The 27,803-nt window shown below is 46.1% G+C and overlaps 1 protein-coding gene and 1 long non-coding RNA gene across 4 annotated transcripts; one reads left to right on the top strand and one right to left on the bottom strand.

The window, feature by feature from the left end:
- On the top strand, positions 1-27,576 carry NOL11 (nucleolar protein 11). Of its 3 annotated transcripts, XM_007524225.3 has the most exons (18): positions 11-218; positions 2,439-2,552; positions 2,656-2,712; positions 4,446-4,594; positions 6,180-6,237; positions 8,030-8,171; positions 9,744-9,932; positions 12,954-13,030; positions 16,221-16,344; positions 17,852-17,931; positions 20,032-20,106; positions 22,657-22,841; positions 23,109-23,234; positions 23,332-23,553; positions 24,035-24,113; positions 25,502-25,594; positions 26,671-26,778; positions 27,159-27,576. In XM_007524225.3, exons 1-18 carry the CDS (start codon positions 78-80, stop codon positions 27,273-27,275), a joined length of 2,136 nt encoding a protein of 711 aa, XP_007524287.1. In that variant the 5' UTR covers positions 11-77; the 3' UTR covers positions 27,276-27,576. The 3 variants fall into 3 exon arrangements, with proteins under 3 accessions (XP_060058600.1, XP_007524287.1, XP_060058601.1); XM_060202618.1 differs by lacking the exon at positions 11-218 and having other exon boundaries at positions 2,438-2,552; positions 2,618-2,712; XM_060202617.1 differs by lacking the exons at positions 2,439-2,552; positions 2,656-2,712 and having other exon boundaries at positions 1-218.
- LOC132541819 (uncharacterized) lies at positions 25,808-26,773 on the bottom strand. The gene is made up of 2 exons (XR_009552901.1): positions 26,646-26,773; positions 25,808-26,340 (listed from the first exon to the last, which is right to left on the bottom strand). It is a non-coding gene; the product is annotated as an uncharacterized LOC132541819 (long non-coding RNA).
- Positions 27,577-27,803: the final 227 nt, after the last annotated feature.

Below are 27,803 nucleotides of genomic sequence, written 5' to 3'. Positions count from 1 at the left end.
GCGCACTCCTGGTTCTCGCGAGAGAGCGCGCGAAGCCTGCCGGGAAGACTGGGAAAGAGCCCGTAGGTTTGCCCAAGATGGCCGCCCTGGAGGAGGAGTTCACGTTGTCGGCGGTGCACCTGGGCGCCGGGCCTGACGGGCTCCTGGGCGTGGAGCCGAGCGACCGAGCGGACCAGTTTCTAGTGACGGACGGCGGCAGGAGCGTCGTCCTGTATAAGGTCGGGCCACAGGCTTCCTCGGCTCGGGAAAGAGACCTGGGCGCGGGCTTCCCCGCTGGAGGCAGCCTGGGGGCCGGGGGCGGGCGCACGGGTCTCAGCGAGCGCGGCCCCGGGTTCGAGCCCGGCCCCCACCTGCGGCGGCGGCCCCACGAGTGCTGAGGCCGGGCTGCGTCTGTGCGTCCTTCCCTGCCGTCCCTCTGTCCACCCGCAGCATCCGCCAGGTGCAGAGTCGGAGGACCTGGGCTGACTCAGGGCAGAGAAGAGAGTCAGCGCGGGCGCGAGTCGGGAACCGGGTCGGATGGCCGGGAGTGGAGATTGTTGGGGGGGCTGATGTCGGCGGGTGTAGACGGGAGGCTCACACGGGGCGGGTGTACACGGGAGGCTCACACGGGGCGGGTGTACACGGGAGGCTCACAGGGGCGGGTGTAGACGGGAGGCTCACACGGGGCGGGTGTAGACGGGAGGCTCACACGGGGCGGGTGTACACGGGAGGCTCACAGGGGCGGGTGTAGACGGGAGGCTCACAGGGGCGGGTGTAGACGGGAGGCTCACACGGGGCGGGTGTACACGGGAGGCTCACACGGGGCGGGTGTACACGGGAGGCTCACAGGGGCGGGTGTAGACGGGAGGCTCACACGGGGCGGGTGTAGACGGGAGGCTCACAGGGGCGGGTGTAGACGGGAGGCTCACGGGGCGGGTGTAGACGGTGGGTGTAGATGGACGGGGTGGGCCGGGTGGCTGAGCCTCTGCACCTGCTCCAGTCCCCGCCAGACGCACCTTGGAAGCCGCTTTGCTTTTAGTGGCGCCTTAGAAAGTGATTGGGGCGACTAGGTAGCATAATGGTTATGCGAACAGACTCTGATGCCTGAGGCTTCTGAGTCCCAGGTTCAGTCCCCCGCACCACCATAAACCAGAATTGAGCAGTGCTCTAGTTAAAAAAATAATAATATAGGGAGTCGGACTGTAGCGCAGCGGGTTAAGCGCAGGTGGCGCAAAGCACAAGGACCGGCATAAGGATCCCGGTTGGAACCCCGGCTCCCCACCTGCAGGGGAGTCGCTTCACAGGCGGTGAAGCAGGTCTGCAGGTGTCTGTCTTTCTCTCCCCCTCTCTGTCTTCCTCTCCTCTCTCCATTTCTCTCTGTCCTGTCCAACAACGACAACAATAATAATAACTACAACAATAAAACAACAAGGGCAACAAAAGGGAATAAATAAATAAAATAAATATTTAAAAGTAATAATAATAATATAAATAGCTTTCTTTTCTTTGCAAAGAAAGAAAAAGTATCTGGACTGCAGACCAGCACTTTTAACGTCCACTTCGAAGTTGTTCACAACGTTGCAGATTTACAATTACTGAAAATTGTGACTGTTTGGAATTGATGTGACCACGGCTCCGACTTTGTCGGAATTCCCATTCTAAGCACCAATTGGAGCCACCCTCCTGCCCACTGAAATAATTTGTTTCATCTTTACTTTTTTTTTTTTTAGGGGGATCATAGATTTGCAGTCAACAGTAAAATACAGTAGTTTGTACATGTGTAACATTTATGTTTTCCACACAATTCAGCCCCCCACTAGCAGCTCCTCCGCCATCATGTTCCCAGACCTGAACCCTCCCCCTCCCCAGAGTCCTTTACTCTGGTGCAGTGCACCAGCTCCGGTCCAAGTTCTGCTTTGTGTTCCCCCACCTGATCTTGTTTTTCTTGTATTCATCCTTCTCTTTCTGGCTGATCTCACTTCACATGATTCCTTCAAGCTCCATCCAGGGTAAGGGAGGTGAAGAAGGTGAATTCAGCATTTTTAACAGCTGAGTAGTATTCCATTGTGTATCTAGACTACAGCTTCCTCAGCCACTCATCAGTTGTTGGACACCGTGGTTGCTTCCAGGTTTTGCCTGTTACATGTTTTGCTGCTATGAACATAGGTGTACACAGATCTTTTTGGATGGGTGTGTTGGGTTCCTTAGGATAGACATCTGCTTTACCACCCATGAGGCATCCCCCCTGCTTAGAGGTGTGAGGAGACTAGAACCCAGATCCTTGCACTTGGTAATGCGTGTGCTCAGCCAGGTATGCCACAGTCCAGCCCACATGATAGCCTGCTGAACAAACAGTGGACCCTGCCATCATATTGATTATTGCTTCTGTCTCAGTTATAAAGCTAGTTGCTTTAATGTCTAAAACTGACTGACTGAATATTTTGTTATCTTAATTTTAGGTTTCAGACCAGAAGCCCCTAGGGAGCTGGTCAGTAAAACAAGGTCAGATTATAACTTGTCCAGCTGTTTGTAACTTTCAGACCGGAGAGTATATTGTTGTTCATGATAATAAGGTGAGGTTTGAGATTTTTACATAATATATACAATACAAATAAATGTTGATTTATTAACTGTCCAGGAAATGCTTTTTTAAAAACTTGTATGTTTTGGTTTGAGGTTTTGAGGATATGGAATAATGAAGATGGAGACCTGGGCAAAGTATTTAAAGCAACGGTAAGTGTTCGATATTTCCAGCATTTTTATGTCATATGCCAAGTGGCATTTGTTTGAATTATAGTATTTTTTAACTTCACCTATGAAAGTGACAGCTTTTCTTTCTAGTTAGCGTTAATTCTTCATAACAGGTCTCAATTCGTGACTTAATGTGTTACGAAGAGCCTTTATTAAACCCAGGAGATTGAATATTTAAACAATTAACAAGTAATAGTCATTTACTAATTCCCGTGACTTTAGATGCTGTTGTCCATCTCTGTGAGAGTGAGTGAGCTTCATTGTGCTTTGTAAGATTTCATTTACTAGGCCAGGTGATGCAGAGCCCAGCAGGAAGTACTCGTTACCTTGTGCCAGCACCCAGGTTTAACCCTGGACCCCACCTGCAGGTATCTCTTCTCCCTCTCTGTGTTTTCCTTCCCTCTCAGGCTTCTCTCAAAAGAAAGAAGAGGAGGGAGACGGGTTGAGGTGGATAGGATAGTGGTTGTGCTAAAAGACTCATATGCCTGAGGCTCCAAAGTCCCAGGTTTAATCCCCTGCACCACCATAAACCAGACTGAACAGCGCTCTGGTTAAAAAAAGACTTCCCAGGGGTCGGGTGGTGGCACACCTGGTTGAGTGCTCATGTTACAGTGAGCAAGGACCCAGGTTCGAGTTCCCTGTCCTTACCTGCAGGGGGAAAGCTTCACAAGTGATGAAGCAATGCTGCAGGTGTCTCTCTCTCTCTCCTTGTCTATCACTCCCTCCCCTCTCAAATTCTGGCCGTGTCTATCCAAAATAAATATTTAAAAAGAAAAGACTTCCCAGAGCAGTGAAGTCGTCATTCAGGCACAAGCCCTAGAAGCGACCTGCTAGCAATTAAAAAGAGAAATGTCACATATTTATTTTCTAATTTACTTTGACTTTTTAAAAAAATACTTATTTTCCCTTTTGTTGCCCATGTTTTATTGTTGTAGTTATTGTTGTTGTTGTTATTGATGTCATCGTTATTGGATAGGACAGAGAAATGGAGAGGAGGGGGGAGAGAAAGACACCTGCAGACCTGCTTCACCACTTAGGAAGCAAACCCCCTGCAGGTAGAGAGACAGGCTCGAACCGGGATCCTTATGCCCATCCTTGCGCGTTAACTTTTTTCACCAGAGTACTGGCAGCTCTGGCTAATCATGGTGCTGGGGATTGAAGCTTTGCTGCCTCGGGCATGAATGCTTTCACTTACTAGCTCTAGAGAAACCAGAGGGGGGGGGGGGCAGCCGGTGTTGCACACAGTACATGGTACAAAGCAGAAGGACCCATGCAAGGATCCCAGATCAAGATCCTGCTTTCCAGCTGCAGGGATCACCTCGCAAGCCGTGAAACAGGTCTGCAGCGGTCTGTCTTCCTCTCTTTCCCTTGCTATCTTTCCCCTCTTCTCTCAATTTCTCTGTCCTATCCAAAATAGAAAAGAAAAGTGACCACAGGAGGAGTGGATTCGTAGTGCAGGCAGCGAGCCCCAGTGACAACTCTGGAAGGAAAAGAAAAGAAAAGAAAAGAAAAGAAAAGAAAAGAAAAGAAAAGAAAAGAAAAGAAAAGAAGCCAGAGCATTACTGGCACATGCAGTGTTGATAAACCTGAAAGTCAACTCAAAATTGAATTAAAATACAGAAATATGTCACTTCCCTTACATTTTCTCTAAATGTCGTTATTTTGATTGGTGGCAATTTTAGAATAAAGCTTGAAGTATTTTTATGTTCTGCTAGCTGTCTGCCGAGGTGTACAGGATATATTCAACACAAGGGACAGAACCCATAGTTCTGTTCAAGGAAGGCGCCGTCCGTGGATTAGAGGCTTTGCTGGCAGAACCGCAGCAGAAAATTGAAAGTGTTATCTCTGAGGAAGAAGTGATTAGGTAAGTTCTGGTGCAGACAAGTACATTTTTTAAAAATATTTATTTATTCCTTTTTGTTGCTCTTGTTGCTTTATTGTTGTAGTTATTGTTGTTATTGATGTCATTGTTGTTGGATAGGACAGAGAGAAATGGAGAGAGGAGGGGAAGACAGACAGGGGGAGAGAAAGACAGACACCTGCAGATCTGCTTCACCGCCTGTGAAGCGACTCCCCTGCAGGTGGGGAGCCGGGAACTGGAACCGGGGTCTTTACTCAGGTCCTTGTGCTCTGCGCCACATGCGCTTAAGACAAGTACATTTTTACCAAAATGAAAATACATTATGCATTGTTTGCAACATTCTCTACCTTGTGTCCAAGAGGGTTTTGTTTGTTTTGTTACTGCTTTTGTTTTTTGTTTTTGGAAGGGACAGACAGGAATTGAGAGGAAAGAGAGACCTACAGACGACTTCACTGCTTGTGAAGTTTTCTCCCTGAAAGTGGTTTTAGAAGTACCTAAGTATTTTGATTATGAACATAAAAATAGCCTAATTTAAAAACATTTATGATCTTTCTCTCCCCCTCTCTTGTCTTCCCCTCCTCTCTCCATTTCTCTCTGTCCTATCCAGTAACATCAATAATGATAACTACAATGACCAAAAAAAAGGCAACAAAAGGGAACATAAATAATTTAAAAAATTAAATTAGAAAAGGAAAAATAAGATAGCATAAAATTTTTTTAAAAAATATAAACATTTGTGGGGGTTGGGCAGTAGCACAACGGGTTGAGCACACGTGGCGCAGAGCTCATGGACCGGCATAAGGATCATGGTTCTAGCCCCCGGCTCCCTACCTGCAGGGGAGTTGCTTCACAAGCGGTGAAGCAGACCTGTAGGTGTCTCTTTCTCTCTGTCCTATCCAACAATGACATAAATAACAATAACAACATAATTACTTCTATAGAATATTAATGCCAGGGGGTTGGGCGGTAGCATAGCGGGTTAAGCGCACATGGCGTGAAGCACAAGTACCAGTGTAAGGATCCTGGTTTGAGCCCCCCAGCTTCCCCACCTCCCCATCTGGTTTTCTATGCATCAAGTTCACAGGCGGTGAAGCAGGTGTGCAGGTGTCTGTCTTTCTCTCCCCCTCTCTGTCTTCCCCTCTCTCCATTTCTCTCTGTCCTATCCAACAACAACAACATCAATAACCAACAAGGGCAACAAAAGGGAAAAATAAAATAAAATTTTAAAAAGAATATTAATGCCAAAATCTCCCTGGAGAAACAAAGGTGTGTGTGTGGTCAAGTATGTTTTGAATACACTGTAGGAAACCTTCCACCTTGGAAATTTTAAAATTCAGGGGGCTGGGTGGTAAAAACTGATTTTTCTTTTGAAAATCATTGTGATGGAATGCTGAAAGTCTTGGACCTTAGAGCCCCGCTTGCCCAATTCAAATCTGACATGATCCCTTGCTTCCTGTGAGACACTGTGCCATGTCTCAAAGAAGGCAACTGTGAGACCTATTTGAACAGACATATAATGTGCTAGTATGTTGTAAATGCCTGATAGACATCTACTGGCACTATAATTTTCTCTCCTTTTTTTTTTTAGGTGGACAAAGATTTTCATGATACTTAGGCATCCTATTTTACTTTTTATTACTGAAAAAGTAAGTGTTTCTTCTATATTACTTTTTAAAAATTGTTTATATTTTATTGGATAGAGACAAATTGAGAAGGGAGTGGGAGGTAGAGTAGAGCAGCAGCGAGACACCTGCAGCCCTGCATGGTGACCGCTCATGAAGCTTCCCCCTGCAGGTGGGGGACTGGGGGCCCGACTCCCAGAACAGTTGTTTTCATGAAATAAATCACTGAAAATATATTTAAGTGGCTGAGGAGGTGGCACAGTGGTACAATTCTGGTCTTCGATGCATGAAGTTCAGAGTTTGATCCCTGGCATAGTATATGTCAGAGTGATACTGTGATGGTCTCCTTCTCTCCAATAAAACAAACATATTGGGGGGTTGGGCGGTAGTGCAGCAGGTTAAGCTCATGTGGTGCAAAGCATGAGGACTAGCAGAAGAATTCCAGTTCAAGCCCCCGGCTCCCCACCTGCAGGGGGACTTCACAGGCAGTGAAGCAGGTCTGCAGGTGTCTTTCTCTCCCCCTCTGTCTTCCCCTCCTCTCTTCATTTCTCTGTCCTACCCAACAACAGTGACAACAATAAACAAGAGCAACAAAAGGGAAAATGGTCTCCAGGAGCAGTGGATTCAAGTGCAGGCACGGAGCCCCAACAATAACACTGGAGGCATATATATATATATGGTAGGGGTAGACAGCATAATGGTGATGCAAAGAGACTCTCATGCCTGAGACTCCAGAGTCCCAGGTTCAACCCACTGCACCACCGTAAACCAAAGCTGAGCAGTGCTCTGGTAACTAATTAATGAGTAAATGAATAAATAACAAGTGTATTAAAGAGCCACGAGAACAGTGTGCTTGGATAGTGCGCTGTTTTGCCTTTCACTTCACGCAGGTTTGAGCCCAGCCTCCACTTGATTGGAGGAAATTTGAGTGTTGTGGTTGCTCTTCCCTTCTCTCTCTGCCTGCCTATCTCTGGCAGAAAAAGTCACCCCGAAGCTGTGGAGATGGTTATGAATGTGAGGTGCTTGCCTTGTAGCCTAGGAAATAGTGCAGTGGCAGAGCGCAGGACTGGGAAGCACGGGACCCTGAGTCCAATCTCAGCCACCAAATATGCCACAGGGATTCTTTGGTTTATTCTGTCTCTCATTAATACATAATTAAAACACAACAACAACTGCATCAAAGCAGAGGACAAAGGGGAAGGGAGGGAGCAGAAGAGAGCTTAGGGGGCCTGGTTCCTAATGAAATGGCACCCATGTGTCAACTGCACTGTAGACCAGTGACCCCCACCCCCCAATAAGAATTAAAGTGGCTGTACCCTTAGACAAGTCAGCAAACAAATCGATGTGGGTCTAGGAAGTGGCTCAGTGAAGCACAAGGTCCCAAGTTCAGTCCCTCATTGTATCGCTGGATATTCTGGTTCTCATCCTCTCTAGCTTAGTTAATGAGTAAAAAGTAGTTCCTGGGAGTCGGGAGGTAACGCAGCGGATTAAACGCACGTGGCGCAAAGCGCAAGGACCAGCATGAGGACCACTGACTCCTCACCTGCAGGGGAGTCGCTTCATGGGCAGTGAAGCAGGTCTGCAGGTATCTGTCTCTCCCCCTCTCTGTCTTCCCCTCCTCTCTCCATTTCTCTCTGTCCTATCCAACAACGATGACAGCAATAACTACAACAACAATTAAAATATTTCCTAAAAAAATAATTAACAAGCATTGACACAGAATGGAATGGCAATTCTGTTTTTAACATTTAAATACAGTAGTTGGAGTGGAACTGTTTTTTGAAATAATTTTGAAGATGAAATCTTTCTTTTGCAGCATGAAACTTACTTTGCATATGTGCAGACGGTTCACTCACATACCTTAAGCAAATACACACTTGTACTTGGAGAAGAGAAAGCTCTCATACAAAGTTTTACTGCATCTATGGATCGAAAATTAATCTCTTTGATAACATTATGTAAGTATTTCTCTTTTTAATTTAACTTTTTTAATTTTTTAATTATGTTTATTGGACAGAGACAACCAGAAATCAAGAGGTGATAGAGACAGAGAACCTGCAGCACTACTTCACCACTCACAAAGCTTTCCTCCTGCAGGTGGGGACTGGGGGCTCAAACCTGGGTCCCTGTGCATTGTAACGTGCACTCAACCAGGTGCGCCACCACCTGGCCCCTTTAATTTAACTTTATTTGATAGGACAGAAATTTAAAGGAAAGAGAGGTACGGAGGGAGACAGAAGTGGGTAGACAGCATAATGGTTATGCAGAGAGACTATCTTGCCTGAGGCTCCAAAGTCCCAGGTTCAGTCCCCTCGCATCACCATAAACCAGAGCTGAGCAGTGCTCTGGCAAAAAAAAATAGGAGGGAGAGAGAGACAGACACCTGCAGCCCTACTTCACCACTTGTGAAGCTTTTTCCTCCCCACCCCCACCCCCCAGGCCCTTGAGCACTGTATTGTGAGCACTTAACCAGGTGTGCCACTGCCTGTTATCTTTAGACTCTCAGATTGGAAATAGCAAGATAGTGCAGGGTAGTGTTTTCTTTGAGTTAAAATCTTGGGATTTCACAAGTTCCTACTGTGGTACTTCCCATTTTGTACTTATTTATTGCCTCCAGGGTTATCACTGGGGCCTGCACTACATAGCCACTGCTCCTGGAGGCTAATTATTTTTTCCCAGAGCACTTCTCAGCTCTGGCTTGTAGTGTGGAGGTTCTGCATGGCCGTTTGGTCTCCCCCGCACTTTTATGTCTTAACGTTCATCATAGCTGAAGTCCACCAGGCAGGGACACAAAAAGAGCTGAGTACATAACTATGTGATTTTTCTGCTGTGATCTTGTGTCAGCTTGGTTTAAAAATGTAAAGACTCCTTTGTGTGAGAGGGAGAGAGAACTGGAAGATCACTCTGGCATATACAGTATCAGGAATTGAACAAGACCCCCGTGCTCTCGAGATGAGCCCTTTTCCCACTGTCCACCTCCCAGACTAACTTTTTTTTTTTTTAATAACCTGACCTAGCAGTGCCTCGCCTATGTATTTTTAAATATTTATTTGTGTTTGCTTTTGTTGCCCTTGTTCTTTATTGTTGTTATAATTATTATTGTTGTCATTGATGTCATTGTTGGATAGGACAGAGAGAAATGGGGAGAGGAGGGGAAGACAGAAAGGGGGAGAGAAAGACACCTGCAGACCTGCTTCACTGCCTGTGAAGCGACTCCCCTGCAGGTGGGGAGCTGGGGACTTGAACCGGGATCCTTACGCTGGTCCTTGCACCACATGCGCTTAACCCCCTGCGCTACAGCCCAACTCCCTAGACTCACTATTTTTATGAGAGAGGAGAGCAAAGTGTTCCACCATCCATGGAGTTTCCTTTATTACTTTCATGCAAACATCACACAGCAAGGTGGGTGCTGTATCACTGAGCTACCTGCCCAGCCCTCAAGTCAGTAAAATTTTCAAGTAACCCAGTATATAAGCTTTAACAATGCGCCCTTCATCTAATAGTGAACAGCATGTACTTGTTTCCAATAGGCTCTGATGGCTCTGTATATGAAGCCTTGATACCAACACATCCGAGTGACCCAGAAAAAACTCAGAGGGTGGTTAGATCGCTGTTGCTTAAGGGCATAGTGTCTGGTAATGCTCGAAATGGCGCTGCAGTCGCCACCCTGGACCAAGACCATGTAGCGGTACTGGGACCAGCACCGGAGGCTTCTAAAGGTAACTGACCCCATTGAACCAAGAATGCTTTCAGGGGCCAGACAGTGGTACTGGGACCAGCACCGCAGGCTTCTAAAGGTAACTGACCCCATTGAACCAAGAATGCTTTCAGGGGCCAGACAGTGGTACTGGGACCACCACTGCAGGCTTCTAAAGGTAACTGACCCCATTGAACCAAGAATGCTTTCAGGGACCGGACAGTGGTACTGGGACCACCACTGCAGGCTTCTAAAGGTAGCTGACCCCATTGAACCAAGAATGCTTTCAGGGGCCGGACAGTGGTACTGGGACCACCACTGCAGGCTTCTAAAGGTAACTGACCCCATTGAACCAAGAATGCTTTCAGGGGCCAGACAGTGGTACTGGGACCACCACTGCAGGCTTCTAAAGGTAACTGACCCCATTGAACCAAGAATGCTTTCAGGGGCCAGACAGTGGTACTGGGACCACCACCGCAGGCTTCTAAAGGTAACTGACCCCATTGAACCAAGAATGCTTTCAGGGGCCAGACAGTGGTACTGGGACCACCACCACAGGCTTCTAAAGGTAACTGACCCCATTGAACCAAGAATGCTTTCAGGGGCCAGACAGTGGTACTGGGACCACCACTGCAGGCTTCTAAAGGTAGCTGACCCATTGAACCAAGAATGCTTTCAGGGGCCAGACAGTGCTACTGGGACCACCACTGCAGGCTTCTAAAGGTAACTGACCCCATTGAACCAAGAATGCTTTCAGGGGCCAGACAGTGGTACTGAGACCAGCATCGCAGGCTTCTAAAGGTAACTGACCCCATTGAACCAAGAATGCTTTCAGGGGCCAGACAGTGGTACTGGGACCACCACTGCAGGCTTCTAAAGGTAGCTGACCCATTGAATCAAGAATGCTTTCAGGGGCCAGACAGTGGTACTGGGACCACCACTGCAGGCTTCTATAGGTAACTGACCCATTGAATCAAGAATGCTTTCAGGGGCCAGACAGTGGTACTGGGACCACCACTGCAGGCTTCTAAAGGTAGCTGACCCATTGAATCAAGAATGCTTTCAGGGGCCAGACAGTGGTACTGGGACCAGCACTGCAGGCTTCTATAGGTAACTGACCCATTGAACCAAGAATGCTTTCAGGGGCCAGACAGTGGTACTGGGACCACCACTGCAGGCTTCTAAAGGTAGCTGACCCATTGAACCAAGAATGCTTTCAGGGGCCAGACAGTGGTACTGGGACCACCACTGCAGGCTTCTAAAGGTAACTGACCCCATTGAACCAAGAATGCTTTCAGGGGCCAGACAGTGGTACTGGGACCACCACTGCAGGCTTCTAAAGGTAACTGACCCCACTGAACCAAGAATGCTTTCAGGGGCCAGACAGTGGTACTGGGACCACCACTGCAGGCTTCTAAAGGTAGCTGACCCATTGAACCAAGAATGCTTTCAGGGGCCACACAGTGGTACTGGGACCACCACTGCAGGCTTCTAAAGGTAACTGACCCCATTGAACCAAGAATGCTTTCAGGGGCCAGACAGTGGTACTGGGACCACCACTGCAGGCTTCTAAAGGTAGCTGACCCATTGAACCAAGAATGCTTTCAGAGGCCAGACAGTGGTGCGCGTGGTGAAGCACACAGCACGTGAGCAAGAGCCTGGATTTGAGCTTCCACTCCCCACCTGTAGGGAGAATGCTTTACAAGCAGGTCTGCAGGTGCCTGTCTTTCTCCTCCTCCCCTCCTTCCTCAATTTCGTCTTCTTTTTTTTTTTCTTTGTTGTTATTGATGTCATGTTAGATAGGACAGAGAGAAATAGAGAGAGGAAGGGGAGAGAAAGACAGACACCTGCAGACCTGCTTCATCACCTGTGAAGCGACTCCCCTGAAAGGTGGGGAGCTGGGGCCTCAAGCCGGTCCTTGCGCTTTGCTCCACCTGAGTTTAACCCGCTGTGCTATCGCCTGACTCCCCCTTTCTCAGTTTTTCTTTTTTTTTTTTTTTAACAAGTGTGGTAGCACCCCATGCATGCTGTTCTGCCTTCATTCTCCTAACTGAAATGGTTTTTTTTTTTAATATTTATTTATTCATTTTTTTCTTTTTGTTGCCCTTGTTGTTTTATTGTTGTACTTATTATTGTTGTTATTGATGTCTTTGTTGTTGGATAGGACAGAGAGAAATGGAGAGAGGAGGGGGATACAGAGAATGGGAGAGAGAGACACCTGCAGACCTGCTTCACCGCCTGTGAAGCAATTTCCCTGCAGATGGGGATCCAGGGGCTTGAACCGGGATCCTTATGCCGGTCCTTGTGCTTTGCGCCCTAACTGAAATGTTTAAGTGATCTTTGCATATCTGACTTTCTTTTTTCAGCATATTTTACTATTATTAGCATTTTGGGGCCAGCAGAATAGCTCACTTGGATAGTGCTCTGCTCTGCCAAGCGGACCGTCCAAGTTCCAGCTCCTCCCTCCACACTGAAGGAAGCAGGGGCTAGGCGGTGGCGCACCTAGCTAAGCGTACCTGTTACACTGAAGGAAGCTTTGGTGTTGTGATCTCTCATTCTTTCTTCCTCTTTATCACTATCCCTATATGAGAAAGTCACCCAGGATGGTGGTAAAGCCTCAATTAATGACCCCCTGCCCCCCAAAAAAAACTTTGTTAATATCAGTTTAAGACTCAAATTATGAGCTGAGGAAATACCATGATGGTTATGCAAATAGACTTCCATGCTTGAGGTTCCAGCGATCCCAGGTTCAGTCCCGTCACCGTAAGCCAGCACTGAGCAGTGCCTGGGCTCACAATGAAAGACCAGGAAAATCGGCACTCCTGGGTCCCACACGCCACCTCCACACAAGCCTCTTCCGTGCCTGTCATGGGACCTCGTTTCTTTTGGGTTTCTGTGGCAAGCGCTCATTTCCTTCATGTTTGTGTTTGTGCTTGGTAGAGAAGCATGACCTGGGTGTTTAACCCTGACTGTCCTCTCCCTCCCCAAGGCACCAGGAGTTTATACTTGGGATGACTTCTGAATGTGCATTCTTGTTTTATAGAATGCCTCTCCATATGGAACACAAAATTTCAAACATTACAGACTTCAAAAGAGTTACCACAAGGCACCAGTGGTCAGGTAAGTTTCTATATTTGGGAGTACTTTTCAAATATAGTTACTATTTTAAAGATTTATTTAGGGAGTCAGGCAGTATACTGCACAGCAGGTTAAGCGCACATGGCACAAAGCACAAGGACCGATGTAAGGATCCCAGTTCGAGCTCCCGCTCCCCCCCTGCAGGGGAGTCACTTCACAGGCGGTGAAGCAGGTCTGCAGGTGTCTGTCTTTTCCCCCTCTCTGTCTTCCCCTCCTCTCTCCATTTCTCTCTGTCCTATCCGACAACGACAACAACAATAACTACAACACTAAAAATCAACAAGGGCAACAAAAGGGAGTAAATAAATAATTATTAAAAAATAAAAAATAATTATTTACTAAGGGGGTTGGGCAATGGCACACTGGGTTAAGCGCACAGTACGAAGCATACGGATCCCAGTTCGAGCCCCCAGCTCCCCACCTGCAGGGGAGTCACTTCACAGGCAGTGAAGCAGGTCTGCAGGTGTCTGTCTTTCTCTCCCCTCTGTGTTCCCCTCCTCTCGTGATTTCTCTCTACCCCATCCTACAACAGTAAGGGCAACAAAAATGGGGAAAATGGCCTCCAGGATTCCTGTTACAGGCACTGAGCCCCAGCGATAACCCTGGAGGCAAAAAAGAAGAAGAAATATTTGAGAATAAAAGAAAGTTTGGGGCCTTGGAGGTAACACACCTTGTTGAGCGTACACACAATGTACAAGGACCCAGTGCAGGCCCTTAACCTTCACCTGTAGGGAGAAGCTTCAGAATCCCTGAGGCAGTTTGTAGGTGTCTCTCTTTCTCTCCCTCCCCTCTCAACTTCTCTTTCTCTATCCAAAATAAATAAATAGGTATCTCCTTTTTAATAATGCAAGTAAGTTTTAATATTTATTCCCTTTTGTTGCCCTTGTTTTATTGTTATAGTTATTATTGATGTGGATTATTGTTTTTGTTGTTGTGTGAATAGGGCAGAGAGAAATGGAGAGAGGAGGGGAAGACGGGGAGAGAAAGACAGACACCTGCAGACCTGCTTCACTGCCTGTAAAGTGAGCTGCCCCCCTGCAGGTAGGGAACCGGGACCTCAAACTGGGATCCTTACACCGGTCCTTTTGCTTTGCACCATGTGTGCTTAACCCACTGCGCTACCGCCTGATACCCACAAGTGTGTGTTTTTTTTTTTTTTAACTTTTTTTTTTTGTAATTTTATTTATCTTCCCTTTTGTTGCCCTTGTCTTTTTTTGTTGTTGTTGTTGTAGTTAATGTCGTCGTTGGATAGGACAGAGAGAAATGGAGAGAGGAGGGGAAGACAGAGAGGAGGAGAGAAAGACAGACACCTGCAGATCTGCTTCACCGCCTGTGAAGTGACTCCCCTGCAGGTGGGGAGCCGGGGGCTCGAACCGGGGTCCTCATGCCAGTCCTTGCGCTTAGCGCCACCTGCACTTAACCCGCTGCGCTACCACCTGGCTCCCTTTTTTTAACTTTTTTATATGTATATTTATTTTCCCTTTTGTTGCCATTGTTGTAGTTATTACTGTTGTTGTTATTGATGTTATTAGATAGGACAGAGAGAAATGCGCTACTGCCCGACTCCTGTAAGTTTTTCTTGTTTTTTAATTTGTATTTACAAAATGGAAATTGACAAGACCATAGGATAAGAGGGGTACACAATTCCCACCACCAGATTTCCATGTCCCATCCCCTCAAAATCTTTCCCATTTGTGGACCAGGGGGTGGCACAGTGGATGAAGCATTGGACTCTCAAGGATGAGATCCTGAGTTCAATCCCCGGCAGCACATGTACCAGTGATGTCTCGTTATCTCTCTTCTCTCCTCCTATCATTCTCATTAATAAATAAATAAAATATTTTTAAAGAAAGAAAGCTTTCCCATTCCATATCCTTCTGGGAGTATGGACCGAGGATCATTATGGGGTGCAGAAGGTGGGAGGTAATTGCTTCCCTGCTGAACATGGGCGTTGACTGGTTGATCCATACCCCCCCCAGCCTGTCTCTCTTCCTACTGGGGCTCCAGGACACATTGGTGGGGCCATCTGCCCAAGGAAGTCAGGCTGGTGTCATGGTAGCATCTGGAACCTGTTGGCTGAAAAATGGTTAAGATATACAGCAGAACAGATTGTTGACTGATGGTGAACCTAAAGGTGGGAATACTGCAGGTGGAGATTTGGGGTCTCCATTTTGTAAAAAGGTAGTAGGTCTATTTTAGGTCTATTCCAAGGGGCCCATGACTTTACTAGTTTTTACCCGAGCCTGACATCTAGCATGCAGGTGGACCCAAATTTTTGTCTGGAGAGACGGTGTCATAATTGGAAAAAAGACTAGAAAGCTGAGTCAAGGAAGAGAGTAGCTCCCAAATATGGGGAAAATACATAAATATTAACTGTAAGCAAGGAAGTTTAAAATAAATTGCAGGGAGTCAGGCAGTAGCGCAGCGGGATAAAGCGCAGTTGGCGCAAAGCACAAGGACCAGCTTAAGGATCCCGGTTCGAACCCCTGGCTCCCCCACCTGCAGGAGAGTCGCTTCACAGGCGGTGAAGCAGGTCTGCAGGTGTCTGTCTTTCTCTCCCCCTCCTCTCTCCATTTCTCTCTGTCCTATCCAACAATGACATCAATAACAACAATAATAATTACTACAACAGTAAAAAACAAGGGAAACAAAAAGGAAATAAACAAATTAAATAAGGAAGGAAGGTGTGAACCTACAGCAGTGAGTAAGCAGTGTGTGGGAGATTACTCTTGGAAGTTGCTTCGCTCGCCTTGATAGTTTTTTTCTTTTTTTCTTTTTTTTTTATATTTTATTTACTCATTTTCCCTTTGTTTTTATTGTTGTAGCTATTGTTGTTGTTGTTATTGATGTCTTCGTTGTAGGATAGGACAGAGAGAAATGGAGAGAGGAGGGGAAGACGGGGGAGAGAAAGACAGACACCTGCAGACCTGCTTCACCGCTTGTGAAGCGACTCCCCTGCAGGTGGGGAACCGGGGGCTCAAACCGGGATCCTCTTGACCGGTCATTGTGCATGCGCCACCTGCGCTTAACCGCTGTGCTACCGCCCGACTCCCAATGGTTTTCTGTTATATTGAAATTGTTGCACACTGTACATTATAGTGAACTACATGGCTTTATTGAATCAGAAGAGAAGAATGGTATTTTCTTGATTTTTTTTTTTTTTTTTTGGTAGCTCTGGTATTATGGGGAAATTCTGTTTATGCTACATGGAAAATTTCTCACTGTGATTCCATATAAGTGTGAAGTATCATCATTAGCAGGTGCTCTTGGAAAGCTCAAGCACAATCAAGATCAAGGTAGGAACTCAACTTTATTACCATGTTCTGTCTTAATAGCTTCCATTTGTATGTGTGGCTGTCTGCAGCCATCAGTTTGCAGAACCTGTTTTGGTGTAGAAATTCAGTGGTGGGAGCTGGGCGGTGGCACAGCAGGTTAAGCACACGTGGCAGAAAGCGCATGCACCAGCATCAGGATCCTGGTTCGAGCCCCCGACTCCCCACCTGCAGGGACGTCACTTGACAAACAGTGAAGCAGGTCTGTAGGTGTCTGTCTTTCTCTCCCCCTCTCTGTCTTCCCCTCCTCTCTCCATTTCTCTCTGTCCTAGCTAACAACAATAATAATAACCAACAATGATAAGGGCAACAAAAGGGGGAAAAATTAATTTTTTTATTTTTACCAGAGAACTGCTCAGCTCTGGCTTATAGTGGTGCAGGGGATTGAACCTGGGACTTTGGAGCCTCAGGCATGAGAGTCTCTTTGCATAACCCTTATGCTATCTCCCCCTGCCCAAGGGAAAAAAATTTTTTAAAAAAATCAGTGGTATTCATTTTTGGGTCCTGCTTCAGGCTGAAGGTCTCAAGCGCCAGTGTAATTCTGCCTTAGGGGAGATGGGCCCTGAGACAAAGCCACAGTCATCTGCTCAGGCTTGCTGGGCACATGGCCTTTTACCAGAACCACATTGAGGCTTAGTCGCTCAGTCACTTATTGTTATCTTTACTCATTTACTGGATAGAGAAGTCAAGATCAGCTTCATCAGAAATCAAGAGGGTAGGGGGAGATAGAGAGGGAAAGACAGAGAGACACCTGCAGCCCTGCTTCACCACTCATGAAGCTTTCCCTCTGCAGGTGCCGACTGGGGGTTCAAACCCAGTCTGTGCATTATGATGTGAGCACATTCAACCAAGTGTGCTACCAACCAGCCCCATTCTTTTTAATCTTATGTATGTATTTGTTTTATTATTAGAAAGAGACAGAAATTGAGGGGAGAGTCAGGCAGGTTAAGCACACGTGGCACAAAGTGCAAGGACCGGCCTAAGGATCTAGGTTCAAGCCCCCAGCTCCCCACCTGCAGGGGAGTCACTTCACAGGCGGTGAAACAGGTCTGCAGGTGTCTGTCTTTTCCCCCTCTCTGTCTTTCCCTCCTCTCTCCATTCCTCTCTGTCCTATCCAACAACAACAATATCAGTAGCAACAATAATAATAACTACAATAAAAACAAGGGCAACAAATGAATATTAAAGGGAATAAATGAATATTAAAAAGAAATTTTTTTTAAAAATTGAGAGGAGTGGGGGGAAACAGACACCTGCAGGTCTGCTTCACCACTCATGAAGGTCTCCCCTTGCAGGTGGGGACCAGGGCCTTGAACCCAGGTCCTTGTGCACTGTTATGTGTGCACTTAACCAGATGTGCCACCAGCTGGCCCCTAATTGTTTGGTTTTTTTGTTTCTTGGTTGTTGGGTTTTGTGTGTGTGTGTGTGTGTGTGTGTTTGTTTTTTAATTATGTGTCTTGTATTCTCTTAGGCACTCAAGCTGTGACTCGTTTTGTAAGCTGGGAAACATCTCAAGAATGTTTCCAGAACTCTGAGCAATCAAAGAGAATTGTAAGTTTGGTGGTCAAAACACAAATATGGGCAGGGGAGCTAGCATCACGGTTGCGCAGTGGTCAGTGCGGTGCTAATACGGCGTCACGGCTGTGCAGGAGCTCCAGTGGTGCCGTGGTCAGTGCAAATTAAGGGGCCGGGTGGTGGCGCACCTGGTTGAGCACACTTATTACAGTGCTCAAGGACCTAGGTTCAAGCCCCCTGTCCCCACCTGCAGGGGGAAAGCTTTGCAAGTGGTGAAGTAGAGCTGCAGTGTCTCTCCCTCTCTCTCACTCTTTATCTTGACAAGAGTCTTATTTGCATAGCCATTATGCTATCTACCCCCGCCCTCTCTCTCCCTATCACCCTCTTCCCTCTTGATTTCTGGCAGTCTCTATCCAGTAAATAAATAAAGATAATTTTAAAAAAATGTTTTTTAAATGTTCCAGTAGTCGGGCAGTAGCGCCACAGGTTAAGCACACATTACGCAAAGCAAGGACTGGTGGAAGGATCCTGGTTCGAGCCCCCGGCTCCCCACCTGCAAGGTAGTTGCTTCACAAGCGGTGAAGCAGGTCTGCAGGTGTCTCTTTCTTTCCCCCTCTCTGTCTTCCCCTCCTCTCTCCATTTCTCTCTGTCCTCTCCAATAGCAACGACATCAATAATAACTACAACAGTGAAACAAGGGTAACAGAAGTGAATAAATAATTTTTTTTATTTAATGTTCCAAAATAGAGGGGCTAGTTTTTACTTTTTTATTTGTTTGTTTAATCAGAGAGACCAGCTCACCACTCTGGCCGTCCTACAGTCCTCAGGTGTTATGGATCCTGTTCTCTCCTCCTCACTTTCCACCTCAAAGTCAGCAACAGCAAAGAAAAGACCGAGAAATGGGGTGGGGAGATAGGGAGGAAGGCAAAGCAACGCCTGCAGTACTTGCTTCACCTTCAGGTGGGGAGCAGGGCTCGGACCAGGGTCTCTGCACACGGGGACGCGCGCTTAAGCCTTAGCCCTGTCAGGTGGGGAGCAGGTCTCGGACCAGGGTCTCTGCCCACGGGAACGCGCACTTAGCCTTAGCCCTGTCAGGTGGGGAGCAGGTCTCGGACCAGGGTCTCTGCCCACGGGAACGCGCGCTTAGCCTTAGCCATGTCACCACCCAGCCCCAGAAATACTGTTTCAGAGGTTTATGCTGCCAGACAGCTAGATGAGTGGAGCACAGGACGTGATGCCTGGAGGCCTCCAGCCTGGTGCAGTTTATGACAGAGCTAAGAGCCCTCTGGTCTCCTGTGTCTGTCTGTCTGTCTGTGTATCTCTCTCTCTCTCTCAGATATTTTATTTCAGCCAGGAAATGTTCCGCTGTGAGGACTTGTACATGTCGTGGGCGCCCAGTTTGATCACATGCCCGCCGTGGTCGGGGGTGACACTAGCTTCTCTTCTCCCTCTGTCTTCAATGTGACTGTGTCACGTTCAGTGATTCTCTGCTTAGTAATCTCTTTCTTTTGTTCTCTCTTATTAGATAGGATAGTGAGAAATTGAGAAGGGGAGGGGAAAATAGGGAGAAAGTTACCTACAGATCTGCTTCCTCTCTCATGAAGCATCCCCCCGAAGGTGGGGAGCAGGGCCTTGAACTTGGGTCCTTGCACATGGTACTATGTGCACTTAACCAGATGCACCACCAGCGAGCTTCCATTCTTCCGATATTTTTAACATTTTATTTATTATTGGGTACAGCCAGAAGTTGAGACGGGAGTGGGAGATAGAGAGCGAGAGAGGCAGAGACACCTGCAGCCCTGCTTTCCGCTTGTGAAGCTTTCCCCCTGACGGTGGGGGCCAGGCGCTTGTGCACTGTAGCGTGTGCCCTTGGCCAGGTGCGCCACCACCCAGCCCCATTCTTTGGTTTCTGAGTCTCTGACTGGACTGTAGAGATCGCGTCATCAGTAGCACTGTCGACTTTAGTGTCTGGGACCCCAGAGGTCTCTGCTTCAGTCTACAGCACCGTAAGCAGCCAGAGCTGAGCAGTACAAAAGTTTTTGTATTGCAGGAGAGCACTAGTTTATTCGGGACATTTCATGTTCTTCTAAATGTCTATGGGATTCTCTTTATCCTAATCAGTTTATTTAATTCCAGTTAAGAAGAAGAAAATCTGAAATGAGTATACAGCCAGAGGCTCCCGCATCAAAACAACTTTTATCATCCATAAAGGTAAACAATAAAATTTATACTTACTCTGTTTATTTAGTTTAGTTTACTGTTGGCTAGAGACAGAAATTGAGAGGGTAGGGAAGATAGAGAGACAGAGACACCTGCAGCCCTGCTTCACCACTCGTGAAGCTTTCCTCCTACGGGTGGGACCAGGGGCTTGAACCCACGTCCTTGTGCACTCTAATGCAAGCACTTGACCAGGTGCACCACTCCCTGGCCCCCCATAAAGGTAAGATTTTGAGATGTTAGAAATGTGGACTATCACCTTGAGTCGTTAAAAAATACCACCTAGTGGTCCGGGAGGTGGCACAGTGATAATGCTTTGGACTCTCAAACATGAGGTCCCGAGTTCAGACCGGCAGCACATGTGCCAGAGTGACATGTACCAGAGTCTGGGTCTTTCTCTCCTCCTGTCTTTCTCATAAATAAAATCTTTTGGGGAAAAAAAATATACACCTCCTTATCATTCTGTTTGTTTATTTATTTATTGCCTCCAGGGCTATCATTCCTGGAAACCTTTGTTTTCCATTCTGTTGGACAGGACAGAGAGAAATTGAGAAAGGAGACATAAAAAGGGAGAGAGTGGCCCAGGCGGTGGCACACCTGGTTAAATGCACACACTAAAGTGCACAAGGACCCAAGTTCAAGCCCCTGGTCCCCACCTTCAGGGGGAGAGCTTCATGAGTGATGAAGCAGGGCTGTAGATGTCTCTCTGTCTCCCCTCCCCTCTCAATTTCTGTCTGTTTCTATCCAACAATAAATTTTTTTTAAAAAAGGGAGAGAAACGGAAACCTGCGGGCCTGCTTCACCACTTGTGAGGTGTCTCCCTGGTAGGTGGGGAGCAGGGGCTCCAACCTGGGTCTTTCTTTGCTCACAGCACTTCCCCAAGTGCACCAGCGCCTGGCTCCCTCTCACTCTTGTTGATAAGCTAGCGCTCATAGTGTTTCTCAAGATTGTTGAAGGACAAGAAGATGGCATATGGTTATGCAGAGGCTTTCATGCCTCAGGCTTCATGGTCTCAGGATCATTCCCCAGTACCGCCATAAGCCAGTGCTAAGCAGTGCTGTGTCCCACTCCCCCACCCCCCCCAAAAAAAAAAAATTCTCAGAATGATCCCGCTCTTTGGCTGTTCAGCTCTTAGTATTTGGTGAGATCAGCATGATGGTGATGTCCTCGTCAGCATCTCAAGTGAGCTACTGGTAAAATGATTCAGTTGGCAGAGTCCCCAACTGCAGAGGAGGGGCTTCACGGTGTTGCAGGTGTCTCTGTCTCTATATCAGTCTGTCTTCTCCTCCCCTCTTGATTTTCTGTATCCAGTAAATAAATAAATAAATAAATAAATAAATAAATAAATAAATATTTTTCAAGAAATAAATCAATTGATAGAAGATTGAGTTAAACAGGTTTTGCTTTGTTTTTTCTTTTTCCTTTTTTTTTTTTTTTTTTTTTCTTTTTCCTTCTTTGCTACTTATCTGCTTTGTTTTAGTTTTTAAAGATTTATGAAAGGGGCAAGAAAGACTCTCCAGAGTAGGGCGGTAGCGCAGCAGCTTAAGCACACGTGGTGCAAAGTGCAAGGACCGGCTTAAGGATCCCTGTTCGAGCCCCCGGCTCCCCACCTGCAGGGAGGTCACTTCACAGGCGGTGAAGCAGGTCTGCAGGTGTCTGTCTTTCTCTCCCCCTCTCTGTCTTCCCCTCCTCTCTCCATTTCTCTCTGTCCTATCTAACAATGACAATATCAATAACAATAATAACTACAACAACAATGAAAAAAAGCAAGGGCAACAAAAGGGAAAAATAAGTAAATAAATATAAATAATAATAACAAAAAATACTCTCATGCCTGAGGCAGAGACAGTCCCAGGCAAAATCCCAGTGCCACCAAAATTCAGAGCTGAGCAGTGCCCTGGTAAAAGGATAAAAGAAGGGATAAAGAAGAAGAAATGGGTAGAACCAGACTATCTCGCTGGCACATGTGATGCCAGGGATCAAATTGAGGATCTCGTCGTGAAAGTCCAACACTGTGTTTCCTTCTCATGGGCTGCTACAATTAGTTATTTATTTATTTTTAACCAGAGCTCTACTGGACTCTGGCTCATGGTGGTACAGGGGATTGAACCTGGGACTTTGGAGCCTCAGGCATGACAGTCTCTTTGCAGAACCATTATGCTGTCTACCCCTACAATTTGTTTTTGGGGTTTTTTTATTATTTTTTTATTTTTATTTATTTATTGGATAGAGACAGCCAGAAATTGAGAGGGAAAGGGGAGATAGAGAGGGAGACAGACACCTGCATCCCTGCTTCACCACTCGTGAAGCTTCCTCCCTGCAGATGGGGATCAGGGGCTTGAACCTGGGTCCTTGTGCACTATATGTGCACTCAACCAGGTGCACCACCAATTCGTTTTTCAACAGAAAGTGAACTGTCAACTCTTAGTTTTTCAGAAGTGCATAGTTACTTTTAGTGATTTGAGAAAATACTGAGCTAGGAACCTTTAAAATTTGAGAAAATTAATAATAATACACCGGAGTAAATTCTGCTGTCCCTTTCAGAAAGACTCAGAAAAACACATTGAAGTAGAGCTACGTAAATTCTTGGCTACGAAAAGGACACCTGGCTGTCATGCTGTCATTGGAGACATCGTAACAGGGCTTCTGGGAAGGAGTAAAGCAGAGCCATTGTTTTATCCCCGGAACTGTCTAGCGCAGCTTATCCAAACGTGCGCGCTTTCTTACAGGTAGGCACTTACATATGCTGTGGGTGACACCTTTCGCTCTTTGACTTCTGACTCGGTTTGCAGTGACTCTAGTTGTCGTACACTGAAATGGCTTATATATTATTTGCAACTGAGTTACACTTAACGTGATGGTTTTTCTTCTTTTTTTCTTTTTCCTTTTTTGGAGGATTAGTGTTTTACAGTCACCAGTAAATACAGTAGTTTGTACATGCATAACATTTCTGAGTTTTCCACATAACAATTTTCTTTTTCCTTCCTTTGTCTTAGCTTGTGCCCTGGGTTAATGGAAGTTGCCTTGGAAAAGAAAGATGTGCAGATATTACAGCTCTGTCTGCAACATTTCCCCGACATTCCTGAATCAGCCACCTGTGCTTGCTTGAAACTGTTCTTAAGGTGTGTCAGAATTCATAGGCCTTTTCTTCGCTACCTTTTTACATTATTTGATTCCTAAAACTTTGAATGAATTTCTTGCTTTCCGTCAACACCATAGCATCAGTGATAGCAGCCTTAAGGAAGCAGATGTCCACATGGAGTCAGTTTCTGCCTCTAGTGATGGCGCACCTGAAGAGAGGATGGAGCAGCAGCCTGGAGCTGTTGAGAACGGCTCCAGTCCTGCAGAAGCTGACTGTGCTGCAGCAGCCAATGGGAGACCTCCGGGCACGAGGGAGGAATCAGCCTCAAGCCCCGTGCTGCCAAAAAGAGCAGCGCTCCTGTATCCTTTGAAGTCACTCCCTCACCGGGTCACTTACCCAGCACAACTATGGGGAGCTAGACGACTTATGGGTTTTCTTTCCTCCTCCTCCCAGCCCCCAGTTTCTGCTTGAAAGTGGATTATTTCCAGAGGCGTATACAAATAACTTAGCTATACTCACTCATTTTTGTTTTGTTTTATCTTAAAGCGGGGGCTGGTGGTAGCACAGTGGGGTAAGCGCTTGTAGAGCAAAGCACAAGGACCAGCGTAAGAATCCCGGTTCGAGCCCCCACTCCCCACCTACAGGGAAGTCCCTTCACAGGCGGTGAAGCAGGTCTGCAGGTGTCTGTCTTTCTCTCCCCCTCTCTGTCTTCCCCTCCTCTCTTCGCTTCTCTCTGTCTTATCCAACAATGAGGACATTAACAACAACAATAAAACCACAGGGCAGCAAAAGGTAAAATAAATAATTTTTTTTTCTAAGTTTTCCTTAAATCCTTGGTAGAAATGCAGTTCTCCATTCAGCATACAGTGAGACATTTCTCGTGCCTCATTTAAAAGACATCCCAGCACAACATGTCACTGTAAGTGTTTGCATCAACCCTGTGGAATTGTATTTCTGTATTTCTCTTAAATTGTGATGCTCAGGTCGGGCGGTAGTGCAGTGGGTTAAGCACAGATGGTGTGGAAGTGCAAGGACCAACTTAGGGATCCGGGTTCTAACCCCCGGCTCCCCACCTGCAGGGAGTTGCTTCACAGGCGGTGAAGCAGGTCTGCAAGTGTCTGTCTCTCCCCCTCTCTGTCTTCCCCTCCTCTCTCCATTTCTCTCTGTCCTATCCAATGACAACAGCAATAACAACAATAAAGAACAAGGGCAACAAAAAGAGGGTAAATGGCCTCCAGGAGCAGTGGATTCGTAGTGCAAGCACTGAGCCCCAGCAATAACCCTGGAAGCAAAATAATAATAATAATAATTAAATTTTTTTTTAAATTACTGCTCAAAAAGTTTTTTAGGGGGGTAGGAAAGGTTAGAAGTTCTTTAAAATAAGAGGCTTCTTAGCACTTATGAAGAGCAGTCACAAATGAGCAGAAGTGAAAAGCGCCAGGGAGATGGCTTGTTAAGTTGAGCCCAGTACTTGGATTCACAAGGCCACACAATTGATCCGGGTTTTTGGGGTTTTTTTTTATTTTTTTTATTTATAAAAAGGAAACATTGGGGCGGAGGGGAGACGGCATAACGGTTATGCAAACGGACTGTCATGCCTGAGGCTCCAAAGTCCCAGGTTCAATCCCCTGCACCACCATAAGCCAGAGACGAACTGTGCTCTGGTGGTTAAAACAAAAAAGGAAACACGGACAAAACCATAGGATAAGAGGGGTACAACTTCGCACAATTCCCACCACCAGATCTCTATATCCCACCCCCTCCCCTGATAGCTTTCCCATTCTCTATCCCTCTGGGAGCATGGACCCAGGGTCATTGAGGGTTGCAGAAGGTGGAAGGTCTGGCTTCTGTCACTGCTTCCCCACTGAACATGGACGTTGAATGGTCGGTCCATACTCCCAGTCTGCCTCTCTCTTTCCCTGGTGGAGTGGGTCTCTGGGGAATCGGAGCTCCAGGACACATTGGTGGGATTGTCTGTCCGGGGAAGTCTGGTTGCATCCTGCTAGCATCTGGAACACAATTTGTTTGGCTTTGTATGTTCACTCTCTTTTCAGCCACTGGGTTTTGTTTTTTTAAAGCAAGTTGCCTTTGGAAGGATTCTGTTACTCATAAAGAGAATGAGCTTCCCACTCACCCCCACACACACACTGCAGAGGAGCTTCTGTCCTCTGCTGTCAGGGACTGCGTCTTACTCTGGGCTATCAGGTGTAATTCAACAACCTCTTCACATCCTTTCCAGACTTCTACTAACTGTTAAAAGGAGACTATTTTCATCAAGGTAATAGTTGTCCCTTTTGTTTTCACCAGCTTTTTCTCCGATATTTATATTTTCTTTATTTGAAATGTAATGAAAATGCTACTATGACTCTTCCTGGAATACATCCTCCAACCCTGAACCAGGTGAGATAATCATTTTACTTTGCTTTGACGGTTTCTCTTGAGTAGTGTTTTTGTTCATTTGTTTGGGGGGGATGCGGTTTTATGTTTTCTTTACGTTTTTAAGATTTATTTTTCAGTCCCTGCACCACCATAAACCAGAGCTGAGAAGTGCTCTGGTCTTTTGTATCTCAAAGAAATTTCCCCCTCACATTAAAGTGTTCAGACTTTTTAAAAAATGTATTCCTTTTTGTTGCCCTTGTTTTATTATTGCAGTTATTATTGTTGTTATTGATATCATTGTTGGATAGGACAGAGAGACATGGAGAGAGGAGGGGAAGACAGAGAGGGGGAGAGAATGACAGACACCTGCAGACCTGCTTCACTGCCTGGGAAGCGACTCCCCTGCAGGTGGGGAGCCGGGGGCTTGAACCGGGATCCTTATGCCGGTCTTTGCGCTTTGCGCCACCTGCGCTTAACCTGCTGTGCTACTGCCCAACTCCGCAGACTTTTTTTTTTTTTTTTTTTAAGATTTTTATTTATTTATTTCATGAGATGATAGGAGAGAGAAATAACTAGACATCACTCTGAGACATGTACTGCTAGGGATTGAACTCGGGACCTCATGCTTGAAAGTCCAACACTTTATCCACTGCGCCAACTCCTGGACCACAGTATTCAGACTTTTATAAAGAAAATTTATTTCCCTTATACCTTGAATTTAACAATCGGTTTTATAAAATGAATCAATGTAAAATGAACTTTAAAACCTTGATTTTTCGGGAGTCGGGCTGTAGCACAGCGGGTTAAGCGCAGGTGGCGCAAAGCACAAGGACCGTCATAAGGATTTCGGTTCGAACCCCGGCTCCCCACCTGCAGGGAAGTAGCTTCACAGGCGGTGAAGCAGGTCTGCAGGTGTCTGTCTTTCTCTCCTCCTCTCTGTCTTCCCCATCTCTCTCCATTTCTCTCTGTCCTATCCAACAGCGACAACAACAATAATAACTACAACAATAAAACAACAAGGGCAACAAAAAGGGAATAAATAAAATAAATATTTAAAAAAAAAAAAAAAAACCTTGATTTTTCTTACTCATCTACAGATTATGGACTGGATATGCCTTCTTCTGGATGCTAACTTTACTGTTGTGGTAATGATACCAGAAGCAAAAAGACTGTTGTTAAGTCTTTACAAGTTTGTGAAATCCCAGGTGTGTAAGGGGGGTTTTGTCCGTTGGGTATGTACTGAATTGTATTTTTACCCAAGAATCACCTAAATTGTAATTTATTCTTAGACACTTTGTTGGAGGCTAGGGAGACTTGTAGCAGTAGTGCACTGAATCTGCATGCAGAAGGTTCTGTCCCCAGACCAGACTAAGCTGAGCTCTTTCACCCTGAAAAAGGGGGGGGGGGGCTTTCCATCAAGTGGGCAGGAGCAGCAGAGCGCCCAGGGATGATGAGAAAGTCTCCCCAGAGCAGTGGAATTGCATGTGCGTGAGCCCCTGACACTGCAGAGTTTCCTTGCAGTCGCTGTGATAAGTATTTTTCATATGCAGACAACAGGGTAAAAGCTTTTCTGAAACTTTTTTAGATAAGCATTTGTTCCGAGCTCAACAAGATCGAAATAAGTTTTCGAGAACTACAGAAATTAAATCAAGAAAAGAATAATAGAGGATTGTATTCAATTGAAGTGCTAGAACTCTTCTGATAATGCCAGTTGGTTCCAGTTCCTGCTCAGAGAGGCTTTACGAAGCTCTTCTGTGTGAGTTCTTCCCGCCTGCTAACAGGACTGGCACCATCATCTGTGGGCACTCCTGCATCAGACTCCAGCTTTCATGTGGTCCTGATCGACTTTGTGAACGTTGATGAGAATGCGTTCTGGAACTTTTTAAAAATGTCACAGAGCTGATTTTTAAGTAAACTTAAAAATTTAAGTATTGATGAGTGATTTTTTTATGTGCTCTGGAAAGCTTTTAATTAAAAAAAAAAAAACTCCATTGAAACAGTGATTCTTGTTAAGAATGTGCTGTCATCAGAGTCAGAAGCCGTCCCATCTGTGTAAATAGTCAGACACCGGGAACATGGTAGGCATCTTGTGTATGGAGGTGTGTGTTTGTTTTACATAGAAAAAACGGGGGGGGGGGTCTGAGAAAAATAAACCCAAATTTTTACAATGTATGAAATCACTCAGATAAGGAATGAAGATACCTGTGAGCAACTAAAGTATCTGCTTGGT

Source organism: Erinaceus europaeus, chromosome 12 (assembly GCF_950295315.1).
Source record: "Erinaceus europaeus chromosome 12, mEriEur2.1, whole genome shotgun sequence".
Lineage (NCBI taxonomy): Eukaryota > Metazoa > Chordata > Mammalia > Eulipotyphla > Erinaceidae > Erinaceus > Erinaceus europaeus.
This window is presented reverse-complemented; position numbering and strand designations above follow the sequence as displayed.

Coding starts and splice junctions, on each gene's coding strand:
- NOL11 (XM_007524225.3), top strand. CDS start 78: ATGGCCGCCCTGGAGGAGGAGTTCACGTTGTCGGCGGTGCACCTGGGC. Junction 6,238..8,029: donor TACTTTTTATTACTGAAAAA/GTAAGTGTTTCT, acceptor TTTCTTTTGCAG/CATGAAACTTACTTTGCATA. Junction 25,595..26,670: donor ATCCTCCAACCCTGAACCAG/GTGAGATAATCA, acceptor ACTCATCTACAG/ATTATGGACTGGATATGCCT.